We start from the raw sequence: 22897 nt of genomic DNA on the forward strand, positions 1-22897 counted from the left end.
TTGTGGGCGAAATGCGGCAGCCAATTGCGCACAGCAGTGTCCCACAAACAGTCATGGATTGAAGTGAACAATTATTATTCCATGCATCCCACCTACACATAGAAATTCCAGAGATAGATTGTTGGGATGGAATGTGCACTCTCGCTCTGGAGGGCTGCATCCTGCTTACCTAATTCCAGAAAATATCAGGCGCAGATTGGCTAGAGATTTAAGCTGCTTGGGTTAATGATAAACCAGACTTCACATCCAAATTAAACCTCACTACAGAAAGAAACGGATAATTTATTTGGAAGGAGCGAGGCAGTATTTTCTTTAAGTGCAATTCCAGGGCAATTTGTTTGTCCTGTTAATTAAAAATTTAACTGAGGTCTGTGCTCGTGACAATCACGCCTATGTGGCCCAACTTTTGAGGCCTGGAATTCCAACCGGTCTTAGCCCCTGGGATCATTCTCGCCTTCAAATTTAAGATCACACAGAATTGTGGAGAAAAAAAATCGCTCCTGTGGGAGCTGGTTCTTTTTTAAAAAATAAACTAAAAACTGAGGAAAACTGAATGAAAACTTTTTCCACAATTCTCGGCAATTTTAAATTTTCAAATTTAAACATGCTGGATAGTTTTTCAGTCGAAGACCAGGTGAATGTTCGATCCTCTTGATTCCTTGTTTTTTAATTTACTTTATCAACCAATAGATTTGTTGTGGAATTTTTTTTTAATGGAATATTCTTATTACTTTGAAGAGCTTTATATTGACGTGTCGCTCAGATATGCATTTTCTTTGCTGGAATATTGATTCTATTTATTGTAAAGCACTTATTTTCCTGATGTAATCCCCTTTTTCCCCTCCTCCTTATTAAAGACTTCTCAGACTCTTACTAGCACTGTGACGCTCCCATGGCCTGGAATTCTCCCAAGTCTCAGCCTGAAAGACCATTTTACATTCAAAGTTAAGATTGCGCAGAATTGTGAAAAGGTCTTAAATTTGTCCTAAGTTTGAAGCTAATTTTCTGTGGTTATTAAAGAGAACTGGCTTCCAAAAGGTTTGTTTAAATTTGTGATATTACAGTTTAAGATAAAATGGTTGTACAGTAAAGGCTAAGACAAGGGAGAATTTAAGGTTTCCAGTGGTCAAGCCTTGAGTAGCCATGTGAATGGGCAAACAGAGACAGCCAGTGTCTTGAGAAACTGTGCCTTCAGGAGAAATATCCCATGTAGGAGGGGAGGAAAAATATAATTAAAATAGTTATGTTAGAAATATGTGGGCTCTTTGATCTAAAGTTCAGACATTCAGATGCATTTTTAAATTATGTCATGTAACAGTTTGTTTATATTTAAACGAGTAAAGATCCTGCACTTATCAACTGCGACCTGTAAGTATTCTTTTCTCTCTGCGCACAGGTTTTGCATTTGCATAAGAAATGTGTTGTATCCTCACTCGGCGCTATGCAGGTGATAATGACTGAGAGCTGATATGCCATCTCCTATCCTCAATTGTGTGTATATAATATATATATACACACACACACAGCGTCTTTGAGGTGGCTCAGCAAGCCTTGGATCTGGTGACCAAAGGGTTAAATTCAGGCTTCGAATTAATCTGCATGTTGTGTGGAGAGTCGTAGAGTGTTCAATAGGAACTCCTATGTGAAAGAGCTTCCAGCAAGGCTGAGAAAGACAGAACTCTTGTCTGCGGCTACTTAGATTCAGACTAAATTAGGAGCTGTTCTCGCTCAGTAATTGACCCACTAAGCACTCTTGCTTTGCGTTTATACTTTGTGTATTCTGCTTTTAGTTTCCAACCATCATTTTTTTACACAATGAAATTGCATTGAAATAAATTGACTTTATTGATATGAAGAGATTTTAATAGGATAATCCACTTCAAGTAGCAGATAACTACAAGGGGGAGGATAATTATAGCTCTTGTGGTATGCACCTCTACAGGAGCAAAAGTGCCAACCCACACTGTTTGTATAATAATAATAATCCTTGCATTTGATATAGCGCCTTATCAGGTCTTTGAGATGTCTCAAAACGCTTCACAGACTATACCGTAAAGTGAATTGACTGTATATTTTGTGGGCGAAACGCGGCCGCCAATTGCAAGCAGCAGTGTCCCCACAAATAGCCGTGGATTGAAGTGATCAATTTCTTGTTCTTATTTTTTTGAAGGAATTATTATGGTTTTGAAGGAACTTTTATGGCTCCAAATGCATTTATGCATTCGGGGATTAACAAAAATGTGAAGTGATATTTATCACCGGTGATAATTATCATGTCAAATGTCACCATTTTCACCCCTATATTTCTGTGAACAAAGAACCACCAGGGAAGAAGCCAAAATTCTTCATTAATAAGATTTAATGGAGCGACCATTGGATTTACACAACGTACATCTGAACAAAGGGAACACGTTGATGAGTGACTCATTTGCCACAGATCTTGAATATTTCACTCACATCTTTTGAATCGGAAACATTATTGACAGCAACATCAAGGGACAGGACTACCAACTGTGAACCAAATGTACGGCACTGGATTTAGCAAATTGGCAAAGCTTGTGATGGTGAATTATCATCAAATGTCTTTACCTGGATTAGACGCTCCTAGACAGTATCCAACATGAAGGGCACAATATCAATATGGTTTTTATTAAACCTCAGTGAACTGTGAGTTTACACACACCCACAATGAAGCAGATAAATAATGGAGGTGATGGGTTTAATAGAGGGTTGTGGTCATAAGGCTATAAGATAGTAGTGTCATCCAACCTTGGATTGAAAACACAAAGCCTTTTTCAGTGAAGGAATGAGAATTTGGTCGTATTTCCAGCAGATGGCTCCATATTTCTTGCAGTGATTCTACGAATGATATCTAGGTTCCACATTGCTACGGTTGAGTCAAAAGGTTGTGGGTTCAAGCTGCATGCCAGGTCTTGGAACTCAAATAGCCTAAGATGACACTCCAATGCAGTGCTGGGGGAACACTGCATTGTCAGTGGTGCCATCCTTCGGCCTTGTATGCCTGTTCAAGGGGACGTTAAACATTGTGGCAGTATTCGATTAGAGAAGGGAATTTCTCTCGGTGTCCTGGCCAACAATCCACCCAAATAAAAGAAATTGCCATTCGCTTCATGGCTATTTGTGGGATAATGCTGTTTGATAATACTCTTCGATCGTGCGTTCGATCTCCCTGCTCCCCCCACCCCCCCAACCGCCCTCCACCCTCCCCAATCCCACCCCCAGCTTGGATCCGAAACTCTGTCTGTCCAGCACTTTGGGACGTCCTCCCGATGTGAAAGGTGCTATGCAACTGTAATTTTGTTGTTGTGTGCATGTTGGCTGCATGTTCACTCACAAAAAGAACACAGTCCCTCCATTTTACAGTATATCCTGTGAAGCACTTTGAGTTGTCCCCCCTTTCACCAGTCATTCCATTCATTTTACATGGAAGGAATGACTATAGGGAAGGACTTGATCCTAAATCTGCTTTTGACACAATGTGGCCAATATTCAAGTGTGAGCATTGATGGTGAGAGTCAGTAGGTTATTTGATTGAGACAGTCTAAGCACAGCACAAGTGTATCTGAGGGCAGACAGTCAACCAACAGTGAAAGACCTTTCTCTTCTCAAGTTCGGGTATAGACATGGACCTGCCAGACGAAAGGGCAATGGCTGTGATTAAACTCTTTTGTCACCTACAACATCAAGTTCCTAACTGGCCTTGAACAATGTTTGATACAATATGATCACATTTCGCTGAAGAGGGCGAGAGGGATGAAACATGAATATGTGTGGTGGCGTCTACAAGGTGTCTGGATAGATGGGGTGCCATCGAGCTGACTCCACATGACCCCGACTGCACATTTCCTTCCAGTGCATCCTTCCCATTTCTCCAGCGTTCCCGCCAATGGACAAGCGGCCAAGGACACAGTTTCGGGTGTAAATGCGACTCTGGAAATAAACAGATAGCCACATTACATGGTTCCGACAGGGGAAATGAAGAGAGGGAGAGACTAACCTCACTGCTCATTAAGTCACAAAGAGGATTGTCAGTAAAACCACGATGACAACAAATTACTCTTGCATAGCGCTTTTCGTGTCAGGAGGACGTAAAAGAAAAAAGGGGAAGGTTAGTAGATTTATCTTCACATAAATAATGTTGCTAGAACGTGGAATTTGAAGCAAGTCCATAACAGCATTTGAAATGGAATTGAATAAATACTTGAGAAGGAATAATATAAAAGGGTTTGAGGAACAAGTAGAGAAATGAGATTTAATGTGCATTACAATACAAATTTACATTTATACAGTGCCTTTCACATCTCAAGGATGTCCCAAGGTGGATAAGAAAACTAGCAGGCACCTGAACTGTGGTTGGGAGCCAAGTGGGGTAGAGAGTAGAAAGATGACTGAAAGTGTGGTCAAAGATGTAGCAAGAAGCTAACACCAATGGTGGTATGATGGGCTGAATGGCCGCTTTCAGTGCTGTAAACCTTTCTCATTGAGAGTTAAACTCAATTATTTGTTTCTCTGTCTTAATAAAACTGGGCCTAATACTAACCATTACTAATCTTACGATGTCCGTACCTGCATCACTATAAACTCCAGTGAAAGCTGCCGGCTTTCAATGTCACCGGGAGGGATATCGAACAGAAACGGTGCATTCCAGACTGGATTGCAGCTGTTGGCAGTCTTGGTTTCTTTTGTTGCCATGATTTTCCATCTTGGTAAAGGTGTATAATGACGTAATGATCTATAAAGAACAAATACAGAATGCAACGTAAGTAAACAAAAGGAGCGTGGACCTCTCTGGTTAAGTACAACAACAACAACAGCTTGCATTTACGTAGCGCCCTTCACACCGGACGGCATCTCGGAGCACTTAAACCGTAGCGGAGCTCAACACCGAAGCTTATGGTACTATGCTATGAATGTACTCTACTGTACGGTACTATAAATGCTGAGAGGTATCACAATTTTGGGGCTTCTCTGACGCAACAGAGTAATGTTTGTTGGTTTTAATAACACTTTTTGTTGTATTAATTTACACACTTAACATGTTAACTAATATTTAAAATATAAATAAGAATAATAATAATAGTCCCCTATAATTTCTGAATCAAATACCCTGCAGGTTTGCAATCGCAGTCAGAGCATTGCTTTTGGGCTAATTTCTTGCCCCTCAAAATTGCTGTAAAGCCTGACAAAAGTTCACGAAAAAATGCCCATTTAATAGTTCAGCAAAAGTCCTTTAAATCTAATGCTTGTTAGCGGGGGTTTTTTTTGTGTGTGAAGGGGAAATACTTGAGATTGAAAGTATTTTCTCCCTCCCCAAGGATCTTATTTGAAATCTCTCCTGTGCAATGTGCACTGTGATTTGGAAGATTAGCACAGTATGCTTGGTCTTTAACACAGGCGTCACATGTTTACGAGATCACTCGTCTTGCTAGGATGAAGGCCACTTGATCTCCTTGCAGAAAACCAAACCTACCATCTTCCCTACCATCAACGAGCTTCTTGAAAGAGTCCAGTTTATTAAAAGAGTCCAGAATCCTGGACTGTAATACCCTATCTGATAACTCATTCCACCGGTCGATTAACCTCGATACAAGCACTATTTTAAAAACTTTTAAAAACGCGGTGGACAGGTGGTTGAGGAGGACGGGTTTGCAGGGTTACGGGGAAAGGGCTGGGGAGTGGGATTGACATTACATTGCTCTTTTCAAAGAGTCGGCACAGACTCAATGGGCCGAATGGTCTCTTTTTGTGCTGTACAATTCTATGATTCTATTTCTTTAGAATTCTCTGATGTTTGTCACTCACCGGGTGATCCAAGTATACGGGTCATCCTGCCTAGATTTTCTGCCTTCCGGATCATGACCTTGATCCTGTTCGCTAGGGTCTGATACTGCAATAGAATAAAGATTTGACCCAAAGTCTTGGGCTGTGCGAAACTGCTTGTAGAGGATGTCACATCCAGGGAACTGAGACACTGAAAAATATATAGTCAATTGATATTGAGTGTTAATAATCCTTGTGTTTAACATGATGCCTTATCAAGTCGTCGAGACGTCTCAAAGAACTTCACAGGAATCACTGTCAAGCGGTGAGACTGTGTGTCCTTTACTGGGCGAGTGTTAACAGAACATAAAGTTATATTCCTGTCAACGTGGCTTCATGGCTGTTCAGAATTTACAGACTTGCACTTTGATTGAATACTAACAGAGAAAGTTAAGAGAGGATCTCATAAAGAGCTTCAAAGCAAGTGCTAAAACACTGAAAGATTATTCTGACTGATCAATGAATCAGTAGCGAGGGATTATAGGTGGGATTGTCACCGAAACATTTAAGGGGACATTAGAAAATTATTTGTCATGCAAGACGAAAAATTTACTTTTATGTAGCGCCTTTCACCTCGGAGGATGTCCCAAAGTGTTGGATAAGCCAAGTGCTTGAGCCCTGCTATGCAGGGGATTATTTGAAAATGCAATACTTTGCCACATGTGACTATTGAAGTTAAGACCATACTAATATTTAAAAAGGATTTGGATATGGATTTCCAGAGGAATGGTTTAATAATAATTGGCCAAAATTCATGTGTGAGTCTTGACAATTTGTTATGGCAGGCTATTCAATAAGAAGCCAGTATCCTTGGGTGATTTCCTCCCTCTCCCTTACCTAGTGTACTGAGGTCAAATTGTAGTGTCTTCAGTGTTGACTTAGTTGAGATCAGAAAAGAGCAAGATCACAAGAGGGAACCCAAGAATGTCCACCCTTCTGCCCTCCTATTGCAGCATCAAGTTGCTCCACATCCCCTGCCCAGCCCACTCCACCATCGGAGGTCGGGCCTTTAGCTTTTCTATTCCCAGCCTCTGGGACTCCATCCCGGAGTCCCTCCACGTTGCGCCCTCCCTTGCCTGCCTTCAAGGCCTGTCTCAAGACATTCCTCTTCGACCGCGCCTTCGGTCATCTTCACACCAAACCCTGCCCTCCACCCCTCTTGACTCCAGCCCCCAGCTTGGGTGCAAACCCTTGATTATCCAGCATCTTGGGACATCCCCCTGACGTGAAAGATGCTATATAAATGCAATTTGTTGTTTCTTAAAATGATTCCAGTGCCCTGACCTCGACCACCTCAAAGTGAAGTGATCTTAGCCAAGAACAATGCAGCTCATCTTCCACTGCAGAGGAAGGCTTAAACATTTTACAGTAAGCACACACAGCGTGCAATGACACCCTCGCTTTAATGTGACTGACGCAGCTGTTGCCACTGTAAAGTAATTTAATCAAAATTAGCTGCAAACTACGTCAAAGTGACAACTAATAAGTGAGGATTAAAAGCTCCTGCTGCCGCTGATAAACGGCCATGAATTTCTCTTCGTGTGTCATATCTGTCAGCACTGCTCAGTGAATTCAATGAAATATGAGTTGGCGCAGGATTGAATCCTCAGAAGCCTTTCTGCTCTGTGTGAATGTCACTGTTTGATGTTACCGATATTAACATAATAACAGGTGCAGATTCTTAGAGCACAAGTTGTAAATCCTTTTAATGCTTCGTTAGGCGGATATTCACCAGACGGGATTTTCCCCCAAAGATATAATAGAGCAATGTTTAATAATTAAAAACAAGCAGATTGAGTGCTGATAATCTGCAGTAAAAACTGAAATCCAAAGGACACCAATCAATATGTGACAAAGAGAGGGCATGCCTTTTCATCAGATCTGAAACATTAACTGATTTTTTTCTACCAGATTGCTGAGGGTTCATTGCAGTTGGAGTTTAGAATTCTTTCCACGAATGTTGCTATTTTGTAAAGGCATTCGTAATAAAAACAGTTTTCTGTTTCCAACCTCATCATCAAGACTGACACTGTGCTTTAATGTTATAATGTCCTGTTATAATTATAATGTTATATTGCATCAAAGTGCCTCACAGGTAATTATTATCGAAGTGTTTCTACCTGCAGGTCTATAGCTTGTTGTGGGTCTGGATTTTCCAGACACAAGCGCAACAGGAAGACCTGACCAAACCGAGAGCGGAGTGGGTGTAAATAGATAAGGAGCTTTGCTTCAAAAGAAATGAAGCCTCATTCTTCACCAACCTACTGATTGCTATCTTCAAGACACAAGGCAGAAGAGTTTGACGTCTGCACTGACTTGATTAAAGAGCCCCATAACTCTGCAAGGTTACAGCTTTTCTGGGTTGCATAAAACCAACAAGGACGGAATTAGAAAGAAACAAAAAAGGAGGGATTTGCAGGTGTTTGGGGGAAAAGACGGGCAAATGGGACTGAAAGGTGAGCAATTGTCTGTGTTGATTGTTTCAAAGAGCATCAGAAATCGCTGGGATCTCTGCCAAATTTGCCCCACAAACAAGACTTGTTCCCAAAGTCCGGCCAAAGTCTGCAGGCTTTTATTTTTAAATGCAAATGTGAGCAAAGTTCAACACTTCCATAAATGAAAGTTAATGTTTTAGCCAAAACTAGAACTTCACAGCAAGCTGATCTTTGAGAGGGTGAGGTTGCAATTAAATGTCATTTAAATAGGTCTTGTGATAAAATAGCTGATGGGGTCAGGAGAAAGGTGTAATTAAAAATGTGAAATAACTTCACTAGCCATTAAAATGAATCAAATTAATTCTTCGGCTGTATTTAAATGCTTTCGGGATCCAGTGTGTGTCGAGTATTATTCCGTTAAAATTGGGATGATTGGTCCACAGTGTATCAAATCCCTGTCTTATTCTGAGTTGTAATTAGCTGCAGACTAATATTTACCAGCGAGCCGTGAATCAAAAGGACGCCCGTTTCACTTTATCCCTCAAGATGTGGAAACTACATGATCTGCGCAGTTATTGATCTTGTCTATTTGAGCTGACAGTGGAAGGTCTGCATTATAAAGCCCTCAATGCCATAGCCAGGAGATTTACTGGCCATTGGGAACCATCCTACTATCACATTAATTGTAAAGATATTAAATTGACCATTCTGTCTCATTTGATTTCATCCTTACTGATTATCAATGCTCCTGCATTCAACAGCATCAAGTTGTTTCTTAAATGTGTCCATTAGTAGAGAACAGCAACAACAACAAATTACATTTGTATAATGCCTGGACGACCAAGGCACTGGACCATCAGGATTTTTCAACCAGCATTTCTGCTCCTAACCACTATAATAAATAATAATAATATGGGATGCTACCCCGTGTGAAAGGCGCTATATAAGCTATATAATGTTGTTGTTGTTGTTGTGTCACCATCTTCAAAGTACACCGTCACCACACATTACAGCAAATCCTGGGAAGTGCTTTGACAGATGTCCACCTGACGTGAAAAGCCCTACGTCAAATGCATGGATTATTATTATTAATATCTAATATTATCATTCGCTATTACAGCATGAGTCAGCAAACTTAATTGTTAGGCTATGCGGAAAGCGCGGAGGAGTGGGACTAATTGGATAGCTCTTTCAAAGAGATGGCACAGGCATGATGGACCAAATCACCTCCTTCTGTGCTGTAGAATTCTATGAATCTATGATTCTCTGCATCCGATGGTACTGAGGTACATACATCCTCAATGGTGTGTTTGTGTTGTGTGTGTGCTGTGTGTGTGTGTATGTGCAGAAGGGATATCATAGGATTACCCATGTTGTCCTCACCCAAGCTCAACACATGTTCACGAGTCATGTGTCAGCTCGGGTACAAAGCGGGTGTGTGAGATGTGCGATGTTTACAACGATGGCATTTTCCAGCCTCTTACCTTTTTGAGTTTGGTTTTGGTGGCGGTCAGCTCCTTGATGTAGGTGGAGGGAACGTCGGGCTTCCAGTCTCCCTGCTCACAGGGGAAGAGCACCTCCCCAACGAAAGTGTCCTTAAAACTGTGGAACTCCTTGACGTACGTGGCAAAGCGGAGTGTGAAGCCCTTGACCTCGTCCAGCGTGTATCCTGAGAACTGAAAGCACTCCCGGTACTCCGGATTCAGGCTCTTCCTGTGGACAGCTGTCTGCTGGGGTTCAAGGAACCTTGGCAGCAGGTACACCTTGACATAGGAGTCACAGCCGGAGCCAAACCTTTTGGGCAAGTTGGCGACGCTGATGACAGCAACAGTTAAAGTCACCTCATAGGCCGAGTAAAACAGGGTGAAGTGCAGCGCTGGTCTCGGTTTGGATTTAATGCCCGCCAGGTCGTCTGGCATGGTCTGCGAGTGACCCAGTATTGAGGAGGTGAGCCTGGCACTCGCCCGCCTCAGCTTGGTGTGCTCGTTGTAGAGCGACCCGTCGCCCGAGACAGTGCAGCGTCTCTCGAGCATCCTCTTGGTTTTGGCCGCCAAGCTTTGTTTCTGAACCACTGGGACAGTGGTTAAGGAAGCTCTGCCATGCAGACTGGGCAGGGATGGTCTGCTGTGAAGGCTCCTCTTGAATTCGCTCTCGGGCTCAAAGACTGGCAGATCATCAGCATCGTACGTTGGGTAGTCAAGTACCTCCCCTTCCACTTCCTCGTATTGCTGCTTGACGGGCGCGCTCGTCTGCCCGGGCAGTGTCGGACTTGGCTCCAAAATGATCCGTTCCGGAGTTTGCTCCTTGTCATTGTTGCAGCTGCTATTCTTGCGTTTCCTCCAGCATATGGCGCAGCTGATGATCAGGCAGAAGCAGAGAAAGGCCAGGCCTGCACCGAGGAGGACCTGCAGATGCACTGAACACAAACAGACAATAATAAACCGTATGCCACCTGCTTCATTATAGTGAAGGACCCCCTCCCCCCCTCGTTGTTCGGCCACTTTGCAATTCACACAGATAGATTCGCAAGTTCACTTAAGGTCGGTTCAGGTGAAGGAGGCTCCTTCGGCCCAATTGATCTCAATACTAATAATAATTCGGACACTCAATCCATGACTGTTTGTGGGACACTGCTGTGTTTTGCCCATGAAATACACAGTCAATCTAGTTTAAGGTATATCCAATGAAGCGGGTTGAGACGTCCCCACAAAGCGATAAAGTGCTATATGAAATACAACGATTATTATTATATCCCTCCGCAACACTCACCCTACCATCCTCCCATCACAGCATCACAGCGTCCTCCTACCTTCCCTGCCCCTCTCCCCTTTTGATCTCAACTCCAAGATCAGGTTCAAATCCCTAACTGTTCAGCGCCTTGGGACATCCCCCCAGACGTGAAAGGCGCTAAACAAATGCAATTTGTTGTTGTTGTTTCCAGTACGGAAGGAAGTCATCACCACAAAAGACACACAGTCACTACATTTTACCTTGTGAAACCTTCCGACATGAAAGGCACTATATCAATGTGAGGAATATTATTTTTATTATCAGGGCCATGGTATCTGTGTGGGTCCTAGCTCCCCGCAAGGGAATGTCTACTCGAATCCTGTCCCTCAAGAAATAACAGGAATTACTCCGAACTTTTCAAGGCTTTGACCCCACAATTTCCAATCAATTCTTCAACGCCATTTTTGGTAACACACATTCTTGGAGTTGAATGACATGACATGACAGTTGAATTAGCCAAATAACTGCTTGAGAAAAATATCCCACATTTTGGGACATCTCCCCCAAATAAGCTATAGAAACGCAGAAACTCTCTCTTAGTTTAGCCAAAGACATTGCTGGTTTGCAAGTTGACCTGTTGAACTGATGTTTGATGGTGATGTTTACTTGTTGCCACAGAGACATTCACAATGCCTTGCTGTGATCTCTCCACACAGTGAGATGTGTTTCTCAGCTTGTGTACACAGAGAGCTGTCAGGCTAAGGCCCGGGATGTACATGATCCCTTTTCACTCGTATTTAAAGTTGCTTAACCTTTAGAAAAGGTGTTGTGTCGCCCTACGGATCCGATCCTCCTGAGGCCAACAAACAGCTGTGATGAATAGACAAGTCAGTGGAGCCTCAGTCATTGCAGAAACAGAACCCTCATGTTGACCTGGGCATCTCACACACAGCCATATCAAACTTCAACCACCTACAATGGCCTCTTTCTCAGAAGGAATAGTGTTTCCGCAGGCAAACACGAGACGTAGAAAAATAGACAGGGCGTTTTATTGCCTTTTGCCTTTTAGCTCGCCTTTCAAAAATAAATGTTCACTTACTGTAATTGCCCCCGTGCAGTCGTGGGAGGGGGGCTGAAATGTTGGAGGTGCCGTCTTTCGGATGAGAGTCTTTACAAATTAGACCCTTTAGTGTTTCCTCGGTGGAAAAGGAAAGTGGTTTCGTTAATTGCTTTCGCATGGGGGGGAGGGGTAAGAATGAGAAGATAATTTCCTCTGGGTTGGAGGCGTTCAAAATGGCTAGTTAGTGGCAGGTTTGCTTGCCAGCTTTCTCAATCAAAACACAGTGAATAAGGTAACAGGGGAGGATATAAAATAGAACTCACAACAGCAAACTATTACTGTTAAAATGGAAAAATCTATGGAAGCGACTACCAGAATGCTACTTCAACTTACAGGCTGAAAGCATTTCTTTTGCTTCAAATATCAGAGCCTACCTGCAGGTTCAAGAGGTGCTGTGCTTTTCATAAGGATGGGCTTTGATTATCAAGCTAAAGGCATCTTTCAACAATCCGTCTACAGAAGAATAAAGAATCCTTCAGCAAAAGCTAGCACTGTGTGAAATAATAGTCCAGGTCACCCATTATTCCACCTCCCTTCCTTTCTCTCTCTCTTCTCTTTCTCTTGTGTCAACAAGTCCCTGTGAAACTGGTCAGATGTTGCTTGTTCAGGTATTCTGTATCGACACGTAATCGACAAACACTTTCCACTCACAAAAGCAAACAGGCGACAAAAAAAGTTTTTTTCTTGTAAACGGATGTTTATATGCTGGAAGGAGCGGCTTTGTATTGATTACCCCAACAAATGCCAATGACTTGGCTTTAATGAATAGCTTTAGAGTTTCAAAGGGTAATTTCAGGACAGACACCAGGAAGGTTTTCGTTAGTCAGAGGGTAATTAACGACTAGAACTGGTTAACGATATTATTTTAATAAGCCTTGAATTTGATATAGTGCCTTAGCACACCGTAGAGACATCTCAAAGCGCTTCACAGGATATTGTGTCAAGGGTAGTGACTGTGTATATTGAGGGCCCTGCATTGATAGCTCATTTGAACCACAGTATATGAAACACCGACAAGTTTCTGGTAAGCTAAGGCTGCCTGAGAGGTTTGGCTGTTGGCTTGAATTTTAACCAAGGGATTGTTGGCCAGGAGACCAGAAATGAAGAAATACTGTATACCAGACCCGATAATGACAGAAAGCACCAGTAAATATCCAGTTATAGTTTTCCCTGGATTATGATTATGGTTTTGTAGCACTTCACAGTCGGTGCTGCTGCCCTGACTTGCTGATGTTATTATGCCAGATCTTCACAATTGATTTCTGTAGTATGTTGCACTCAATGTTGGCAAACACACTGTTGTAAACAAATTGCATTCAAATGAATAAACTCCATTCAGAATGATGTTTGGTAATTCAATCTGAAATGACTCGAGTTAATTTCATATGATTAAAAAGTAAGCACTGACCTGATCCTGGATGAGCAAAATTGTAAGAATAATCATTGCATTTGATAAAGCACCTTATTATGTCATTTCTCAAAGCGCAAGCACAGGATCTTACTATCAAGTGTAGTGACTGTGTACTTGTAAGGCCAAAATTGGTTCCATAATAGATAGCAACAGGAAGAATTTCACAAGTGGCTGGATTTACAGTATCAGTCAATGTGATTTTTAATAATAGCAGCCTCAATATTATCAACCGTGAAGGTATAAGTGTACAACTCTGAGCTGTCATGACTGAGACTCTGTGATTTGTTAGGGAACAATGATTTGGGTTGAGCACAGGGTTGTTAGACAGTATTATGTATCTTATTAATTCAATGCTAATCTTGCAAAAGGATAGATTACATTTCTATTACACAACAATATGTAAGACGACAATGAATGCAGTGTCCTATAAAAATTAATTGTGAAGATCTAGAATGATCTAAGATAAGTAAAAACATTTCATAACAGTATGTTTGTTTGGTAGACAAAAACAGAGAGAGCTGGGAAAACTCAGCAGGTCAGGCAGCATCTATGGAGAAAGCATCTATTGAGTCAACGTTTCGGGTCCACGACCCTTCATCAGAATAGGACGTTTGTTTGCTAGTACTAGTTCCATGAAAGGAAATAATATCTGTATAGTTTCTGGTGTTTTTGGTCTCTATTTGGGTTCAACATGTAATATTTCATCAATAGATTTCTTGATAAGGAACGTTGATAGAATTCCTGGGATCTCTGTTCTGGAAGCAGATTTGCCCAAGGGGGGAATGTGAGACCTTGTTTACTTACCAAATTAACTGCATTGAGCTACAAAATATACAGTCACTACACTGTCTAGTAAACCCTGTGAAACACTTGAAGGCATTCTGACAACATGATAAAGTGCTTTATCAAAAGACGAGGACTATTATTGTCATTCACAAATACCATTGTACGTAACGTATTTATAATAAGAGTCCTTGTATTTGATATACTGCACAGGAAACTACTATCAAGTGACTGAGTACTTTGTAGGCAAGCTTGTGCACAGCAAGGTTCCTGGTAATAATAATAATAATAATCCTTGCCCCTGATATAGCATCTTTCACGTCATGAGGATGACTCAAAGCGTTCCACAGGATTTATTGTAAAGTGTAGTGATTGTGTATTTTATTGGCAAACACAGTAGCCAATTTGCCCAAAGCAATGTCCCACAAACAGCCATAAAGTAAATGACTAATTTTAACTGGGGAAAATGATGACTAAAACACCGGGAGAAACTCCCTCACCTTTTCAGTTGGTGCCAGGGGATCTTTACCGTCTACCTGATCAGGCAGACGGGACTTTGGTTTAACACCCCATCCAAAGGACATCACCTCCAAAATACAGTGCACATCTAGCACTGTGTTGAAGTGTCAAACTTAGTCTGTGAGTTCAAAGTACTGGTGTGGAGCATAAGCCCACAAACCTTCCACTCAGAGGCTAAAGTGCTGCTCCCTGAGCCAGGCTGATACCCACTCTTGAGACACTTTGATGTGGTAAGGCAATGAATCAAATGCATCAATTATTATTGAATTATAAAATCAAGAACCAATTTATCTAGAGAATTTTTGGCCAGGACAAAGAGGAAAAATTCCCTTCTCTTTTCTAACTCATCACCCGAAAAGGTAGACGGGAGCTCAGTTGATCTGAAGGCTTCACCTTTGACAACGCAACACTTCCCCTGCACTGCGCTGGAGTGTCAGCCTAGACGTGTGAACTCAGAGCTCAGACATGGGGTCTGAACTCAGAGGAAAGGCCGGTACACGTACAAAATGTCAAGTAAGTTTATACAGAACGATTAACATCAGAAACTATCAGTGAGGTCACCTCACAAACAATGTTCTCCGGGAATTATTTTCCGAGATATGCTGTTGATATTGCGGAGACGTTGCAGGTTGAAAGTAATAAAAAAATGCATAAAGACGTTAAGAAGTGACAGCTGAGATATTAGCAGTAGCAGTGCCAGGAGAGAGAGAACATAGGAAAATAGATACAGCAGATAGATGAAACAGTCTCAGTCGGTGGCGATCAGGGAATGGGGGAGGAGAAACAGTGAAAGGAAGGGGTTTACCTTGTTCAATCTGTGGCACTGATAGGTTATCTCAGATACTGGCTTACTGAGTTACCAGGGCCATCTGCAACCCAGTGAACTAAACATTTCAATTCCCGAGTGCAGCTTGAAGGTGCTGACGCTAACATGTCTCCTTCAGCCGAGCAAAGCAACGGAAGGATTAGAGGAAGGTTTTGACCTAATATAAAACAGCTCTTGTGTATTTAAATATGATTGAGAAAGCATTTTGCCCTGGTTGTAAAAGCACCTCTTCTAAATATTTAAATATTTAATTACATCATTGCGTTCTTTATGAGGGATCAGTGCTCACTGCTGAAACGTTGACAGTGGATAAGGTGAAGGGTGTGTATGTTTATCACTGAATGATGTTGTAAGCTACATGAAGCAGCTGTTCTTCATTGTCTGTAATCACATGTGCATGGAATAAAACGTGTGACCAGCTCCATGGTGACACACAAGCTATTGCGTGTTTGAGGGAATTAAGAGAGAACTGGGGAGTAAATAAATTGTGGGATATGAGGCTAGAAATTTCACCCGGTAAGACCAAATTGCCTTCACATTTAAAATCGTGCAGATCTTGAGGAAAATTATATTTTATAATTAAAAAATGAAACAATGGATAATAAACTGTTACTTAAAAAATAAAATGTTTTTTTTTAGAATGTGGTCACTCAATCCACCACTGTTTGTTGGACAATGTTGTGCTCAGTTTGCTGCCACGTTTTACCCACAAAATACACAATCAATCCATTTTACAATATATTCTGTGAAGTACTTTGAGATGTCTCAATGAAGTAATAACAATTATTGTTATTATTCTTCATTCTTATATTCAGTATTAATTTAGAAGCTAGTTTGCAAAAAGTTTCAGTTTACAAATGACACAGTCACTACACTTTGCAGAATATCCTGTGAAGCACTTTGAGACATCCTCCTGACTTGAAAGGTGCTGTTTCAACAGCAAGGATTATTATTATTAAGAACGGGCTTCCAAATTAAGACTAAATTTAGGAATTTTCCAAATACCACTCAATTTTAAATTTTAAGACAAAACATCTCGCAGGTCAACAACAACAACAAAATTGTCAAGACTACGTTGGCTGTTGTTCCTATGGTGAGAGGCAGGAAAGTGCAATTGGTGGGGTAATAATCCTTATCTTTTTGGTGTAGCACCTTATCACTTCGGAAAGACATCTCAAAGCCTTACAGGAATCACCATGAAATGCAGTGACTTTGTATTTGTAAGCAAACGCGGAAGCACAAACAGTCATGTCCCACAAACAGCCATGAAACGAGTGACCAATTTTATTTGGGGGATTGTTGGTCAGGACACCAGGAGAACTTCTTTTTTAGAACAGTGCCATGGGATCTTTAACGTTCACCTGAACAGGCAGTTGACACATTGAAATGAATCAAAACTACCCTAAACTCGTCTCTTTCTCCATCTCTCGGAGATGAAGTCTTCACCCTGTGTGTCTGGGCTACATTCAAGTCCAGATCCAAGTGGTGAACAAACCTCGCTCCTACTCACTGCATTTAAGGTCTCATGCTTCCTTGATAATAAGACACCACTTGTTTTGACAGGTAGAGAATACATTAGTAAATATTGGTGTTGAGTCATCCAGCAAATGCATCAATTCATCTCCATTTAATGTGCGTCCTTCCTTGGGTGATCAGAATTGCTAAATTGAACCGGAATATTGAGGCTTTTAATTGTCCACAGATAATACTGAGGGGAGGAAGAGCCTTTGATTTTAATGAAATCAAATTAGAAATGAAATGGTTGGTGAAAGAATGAAAGGCAACTTTGTTGGCATATACAAAGCACTATTGCATGATGTGGTGTAATTCTTTTCCCAGCTTTGATATTTGGAAGACGCAAGCATCCTGCCAGAGTTGGGTTAGCGCCAGCCTTTCAGAGCTAACTTTTTGAGAACTTGGGTAACAATGGGTTAAACTTGTGATATTTCATTACTAATGCCGCCAGCATTAATTATGAAATACCGCAATTTTTTTTACCAGATTGTTTGCAGGTTATAAAATTAAATCAAGCTGTTCTCAGTAAGTCACAAGAATCTTTCCACTTGTATTTCCTTATGCTTTGCTTTGTCACACATAAATTGGTCTCTACTGGGCTGAGGGCTGCTCACTGATGGCTCAGCAATGACAAGGAATGCCCTGGAAGAGAAACTGTCCTTAATGGTCCTTTTAGTCCATGTTTCATCAGACAAGTGTTGAGTCGAGGCTGACATTCGAATATAGTGCTGAGGGTGTTAAACAAATGTCTCATCTGCCTGTTTGGGTGGATCTTAAAGATCCCACGGCAAGTTTTTGAAAAGAGAAGGGAGTTTGTTCCAGTGTCCTGACCAACAATCCTACAGATGAAATTGATCATTCGCTTTATTTATGGTTGTTTGTGGGATATTGTTTTGCACTCATGGGCTGTTGCATTCACCTTTAAAACACACAATCACTGCACTTTACAGAAAATACTGCGAAGAGCTTTGACATGTCCTCGCGATGTGACAGATGCTGTATCAAATGTAAGATACTTAACTTCCTCCTAGTCTGAGCCTATAAGGCCAATCAATACATCTTAGAATTAAAATTATGGAAAATTCTTAAATTCAGTATTAATCTGGAATTTACCTATTTTAAGAATGGTGGAAAGCTGGTTTCCAAAGTAAGAGTGAATTTTCCACAATTCATTGTGATCTTTACGTTAAAGACAAAATGGTCTTAGAGGCTCAAACTAGGTGAAATTTCATGTCTTTATTAGTTATAGAATATAAAGTTTGTTTACGAATGCACATTCACTACAACTTTGTGAAGCACTTTAAGATGTTCGATGTTATAAGCACTGAATCAAATGCAATTTAAAAAAATTGATGCTTTAATTCACTCAAAAAAGTCCTCTTTAGTCACTTTAAATAATAATAATGATCTTTGCATTTGATATAGCATCTTATCACGTCTTTGAGACGTCTCAAAGCGCTTTACAGGATATACTATAAAGTGAATTTACTGTATTTTGTGGGCAAAATGTATAGAAAGGATAATAAATTGAGTTTTGATCCCCCCTCCCATTTATCAGTATAGTCTTGTGCATCCCTGCTCAGACTCAGTTACACCTCTGTCAGACATGAATCAATTAACTGCTGTCTTTTAATTGTGGGTGGACTAGCTTCAAGTCTATATGAGCTTCTTATCATTTGCTTTTAACAAGGTACACATGCATGTAACAAGATAAGATAATTTTTATTCTGTTCCAACAGTAATCCTGTACTATTGACACAGAAATGGCAAAACAAAATTATCGCAAGTTAGATTTGAGAATTGTATCCTTAAAATGTTTACTTGAGAATAATAATTATAATAATCATAATTTTTGCATTTGTTTAAATGCCTTGTCACGTCATTGACATGTCTCAAAGTGCTTCACAGTATATACTGTAAAGTGGATCGACTGTTTGTTAAGGTATAAAATAAGAAAAACATCCTGCATGTTCACAGCATGATCAGCATATACAACACAACAACAACAACTTGCACTTATATAGCGCCCTCCGCTATAACGTCTCAGAGTACTTAACAGTGGCAAAGCCTGATTCCGAGCCGCGGGGAGGGGGAAGGTGGCCATAAGCACGGTCGAAGTGGAAAGTTTTCAGGTGGGTCTTGAAAATGGGGAGAGAGGGGGCAAGCCGGAGGGATTGAGGGAGACTGTTCCAGAGTTTCGGGGGGTAATGGCTGAAAGCGTGACCTCCGATGGTGAGGCGGAGGGTGCAAGGGACGAGCAGGAGGCCGGTGCCAGTCGAGCGGAGGTGCCAGGTGGTTGATTGGGGAGTGAGGAGGTCGGAGAGGTAGGGAGGCGCCAGGGAGTGAAGAGATTTGAACACAAGAGTGAAGGTCTTGAAGTCGATCTGTTCAGTGACGGGGAGCCAAAGTTTTGAATGAGCTGGGTCTTGTGAATAGTGGAGCTGGGGAGACCGGCGAGGAGTGCATTGGAGTAATCCAGGCGGGTGGTGACAAATGCATGCACGAGAGTTTGCCACAATGGGGAGTAGGATGCCCAGGCTGGAGATAGGGAGGTAATGGTGGGGTCCAGAAGAGGAGGGTGGTGGGAGAGAAGGACAGAGTGGGAGTAGCGGAGTGTGGGGGTGGGGGGGTGGGAGCAGGAACATTTTCAGGGGGAGCAGCTCAGGTTGGGGCGAAAGCCAAAATGCACATGCAGAGACCCGGAACGAGTGATCAGCAGGACAGCATCACTGTGCATCATCTCGCCCAGTTGTGCCCTATGTAGGGATGAGTCACACGCCAATTAATAACACTGCAATCTTTTCCCTTCACACTTGTCATTGTTCAGAGGATGACTTTTTTCTCGTTCATTCTGCTTCTGGCAAACAGGATGCAAAAATAAACAGATTATCCAACTGCTGATTGCTCTCTGAATATGTTTGCTGTTAAAACGAAAGAGCTCACGTTTTTATGGAGCCTTATCACGTAAAAACATCTCAAGCGCTTGATCAAGTAATCAGCTTCATATGGAGGACTGCTTTTTTGAAGCCAATGCTCAATGCTAATCCTCAGTCACCCTGCAGTAAAATTCAAGTGTTTTTTTTGGTGAATAATGAAAGCCATGGAGCTTTATTATCAAGCCAAGCAGGTAGACAAGTACCTTGACATAAGGTATATCTGAAGGATGCCACCACTGGCAATGCAGCAGGGTGTTCACTCAACCCAAAATAATGCAAATGGAGAAACAAATTGAGACACGGTGTTGAAATTACAGGTGGGAGAGGAGCAGAGAAAGGAAGGGGTTAAATCCGGCTTGTAAATTGTTAACGGCGCTATGGCAACTAATAATCCCTGCTCCAGGTGACTGGAGTATTAAAGGTTTACTGTAATCAGAGATTCCTGTTAAGAGAGAGCAGCGACTGCAGGTGAACTCACAACCAATTTGGGAGGATCTATAATGGGAACCATAATGGTGTGCACTGAAATCCTTTGACGGATGATGATTCCCCGGCCAAACTCTTTAAACACTGCGTCAAGTCTAGAACTCCAGCCACGTTTATCACAGGCAAAACTAGATTGCTGTAATTGACAGTTTTACCCGAGACTGGATTCATTCTACTTACATAGCATATCCCAGTGTCCAGAATCTGGCAAATCATTGAATTCAGTCTTGAACTTTGAAGCCGGTTTTCTATCGTTTCTTAAAAGAACCCACTGAAAACTCGTTTCCCAACTGAGGACATGTTTGAGAATTTGCCACATTCTGGATGCTATGGAATGCTAACAGATAATAATAAATAATGAAATAATAAATAAACTAAAGAATAGATAATAATAACTATCCTTGCATTTGATATAGCACTTCACAGAATATGCTGGAAAGTGAATTAACTGTGTATTTTGTGGGAGAAACATGGCAGCCAATTGCACACAGCAGTCATGGATAATAATGGATGTTAATAGAGCAAATTTCTAACCATTTGCTGCACCGGAGAGTAAGAGTATCAAAACAAATGTAGACTGCAAACATGCTCCTATCCTGTCAATCCCCAAATCCAAGGAACAATAGAGACATTCATTGCTGCTTAAAAATATGCAAGAGGCAAAAGACTGGTCTGTAATTGCAGGCTTTTATGCAAGTCCTATCACTTCAATGAATAGTAGGCAAATCCAATGCCTAACCTTCAGTGCAGCACATCGTTGCAAAGCAAATTGTTACCTTCTGAAACCATAACCATCCAGTTTCCAGAGTCCTTCAATGCTCCAACCATTCACTCTCACAAAAAAATATTAAAACAGGCATTCACTTAATGGGGTGATAGTGAGTGGGGGGAAGGAGGGGGCATCTAATTTGTGCTGTTTCTTAATTGATTTCTTGTTAAGTAATCCAAGTTATTCAACTGAAGAATCCTTCCAGTAATCCAAAGTACATCATGTTGACCTGCAGGAATTCCGTACCGTACCTACCCCTTGGATTTGGAGATTGACATTATTATTTATAATAATAATAATATTTCCATTTGATACAGCGCATTTTATAAAATGAGAAGGAGTCTCAAAGTGCTTCACAGGAATTACTGTGAAACATGGTTAATGGAATAGTTACTGGTCATTTGTATATCGTGACTGTATATTGTAGGATAATAAAATTGGTTTGAGAATCTAGGGGCAGGAGGAAAAAAAACAGCTTTCACTTCTGATCACTACCTAGCAAAGTTAGATGGAATTATAATAATAACAATCCTTGCATTTGATACAGCGCCTCATCATGTCTTCGAGACATCTCAAAATGCTTCACAGAATATACTGCAAAGTGAATTGACTGTATATTTTGTGGGAGAAAAGCGGCAGCCAATTGCGCACAGCAGCGTCCCACAAACAGTCGTGGATTGAGTGACCAGTTTTTTTTTTAAGGAATTATTAGCCCCGGAAACCAATCCATCAATCAACTAACAACCAGGTTCCTACCTACTGCTAGGTAAACAGAAGCATATGAAGGAAGCTTCCCCAACGTTTTGTCCTGCCGGGAATTGAACCCAGGTCTCTCACTAAACTCTGAGCTACAGTGCTCTAACCACTTCCATCTACAGAATTGGCTAGAAGGTTGGAATTGGCTTGCCTACCCCAGTCAAATAGTCTCTGACCGTACTGTTTAGCTCTCACTTGAAGAAGTGGGTGGAGAACAGTCGCTCTCCAGAGAGAAAAATTCTGCATATGAAACACTGACCATCTAAAACCCCTGACTAGTGGGATTTACACAAATATTGCCATTAATCACCAGGGATATGGATTCATATTGCCTTGGAGGAGCACTTCAAGATAAAAAGTAATAAACTTACTCGCACATCCAGAGTTGAGGATTCCGTCTCTTAAGCCATCTCATAATAAACCCGGGAGATAGTTGCACTGAGCTGACTGAACGCTGGCAAACACAGGGAGCACGGAAATCTTACACCGAGCAAACCTGCACTAGCCTACTCAGATTTACATTAACACAAGTGGCTCTCTGTGGAGGGCTTTTTTGGAAATTTGATAAACAAACCTTTTTAGCCTGAATATTTCTCTCTTTCCAGATAATTCAGTAAAACCGAAAAGTTTTTTACTTTTATCCTTTTTCTTTCTTGAATAATTTCACGGGATCTTTAAACTCACAGAGAATCTTGGCTGAATGTCTCGTCCAAAAGACAGAACCTCCAAAGATGAAGCACTCGCTGCAGTTCTAACCCAAATTGTCACAG

The 22897-nt window shown here is 41.3% G+C and overlaps 1 protein-coding gene across 1 annotated transcript in view; it reads right to left on the reverse strand.

Annotated features, from left to right (window-relative positions):
• Positions 1 to 3363: 3363 nt before the first annotated feature.
• The window catches only part of LOC103188964 (synaptotagmin-7-like), a 32564-nt gene continuing 13030 nt past the window's right edge, over positions 3364 to 22897 (reverse strand). The window contains 5 exon segments of the mRNA XM_007909170.2: positions 3364 to 3951; positions 4588 to 4698; positions 4701 to 4753; positions 5824 to 5992; positions 9761 to 10692. Coding sequence (XP_007907361.2) covers positions 3802 to 3951; positions 4588 to 4698; positions 4701 to 4753; positions 5824 to 5992; positions 9761 to 10692 — 1415 coding nt within the window. The 3' untranslated portion in view covers positions 3364 to 3801.

Source organism: Callorhinchus milii, unplaced genomic scaffold, assembly GCF_018977255.1.
Source record: "Callorhinchus milii isolate IMCB2004 unplaced genomic scaffold, IMCB_Cmil_1.0 Scaffold22, whole genome shotgun sequence".
NCBI lineage: Eukaryota > Metazoa > Chordata > Chondrichthyes > Chimaeriformes > Callorhinchidae > Callorhinchus > Callorhinchus milii.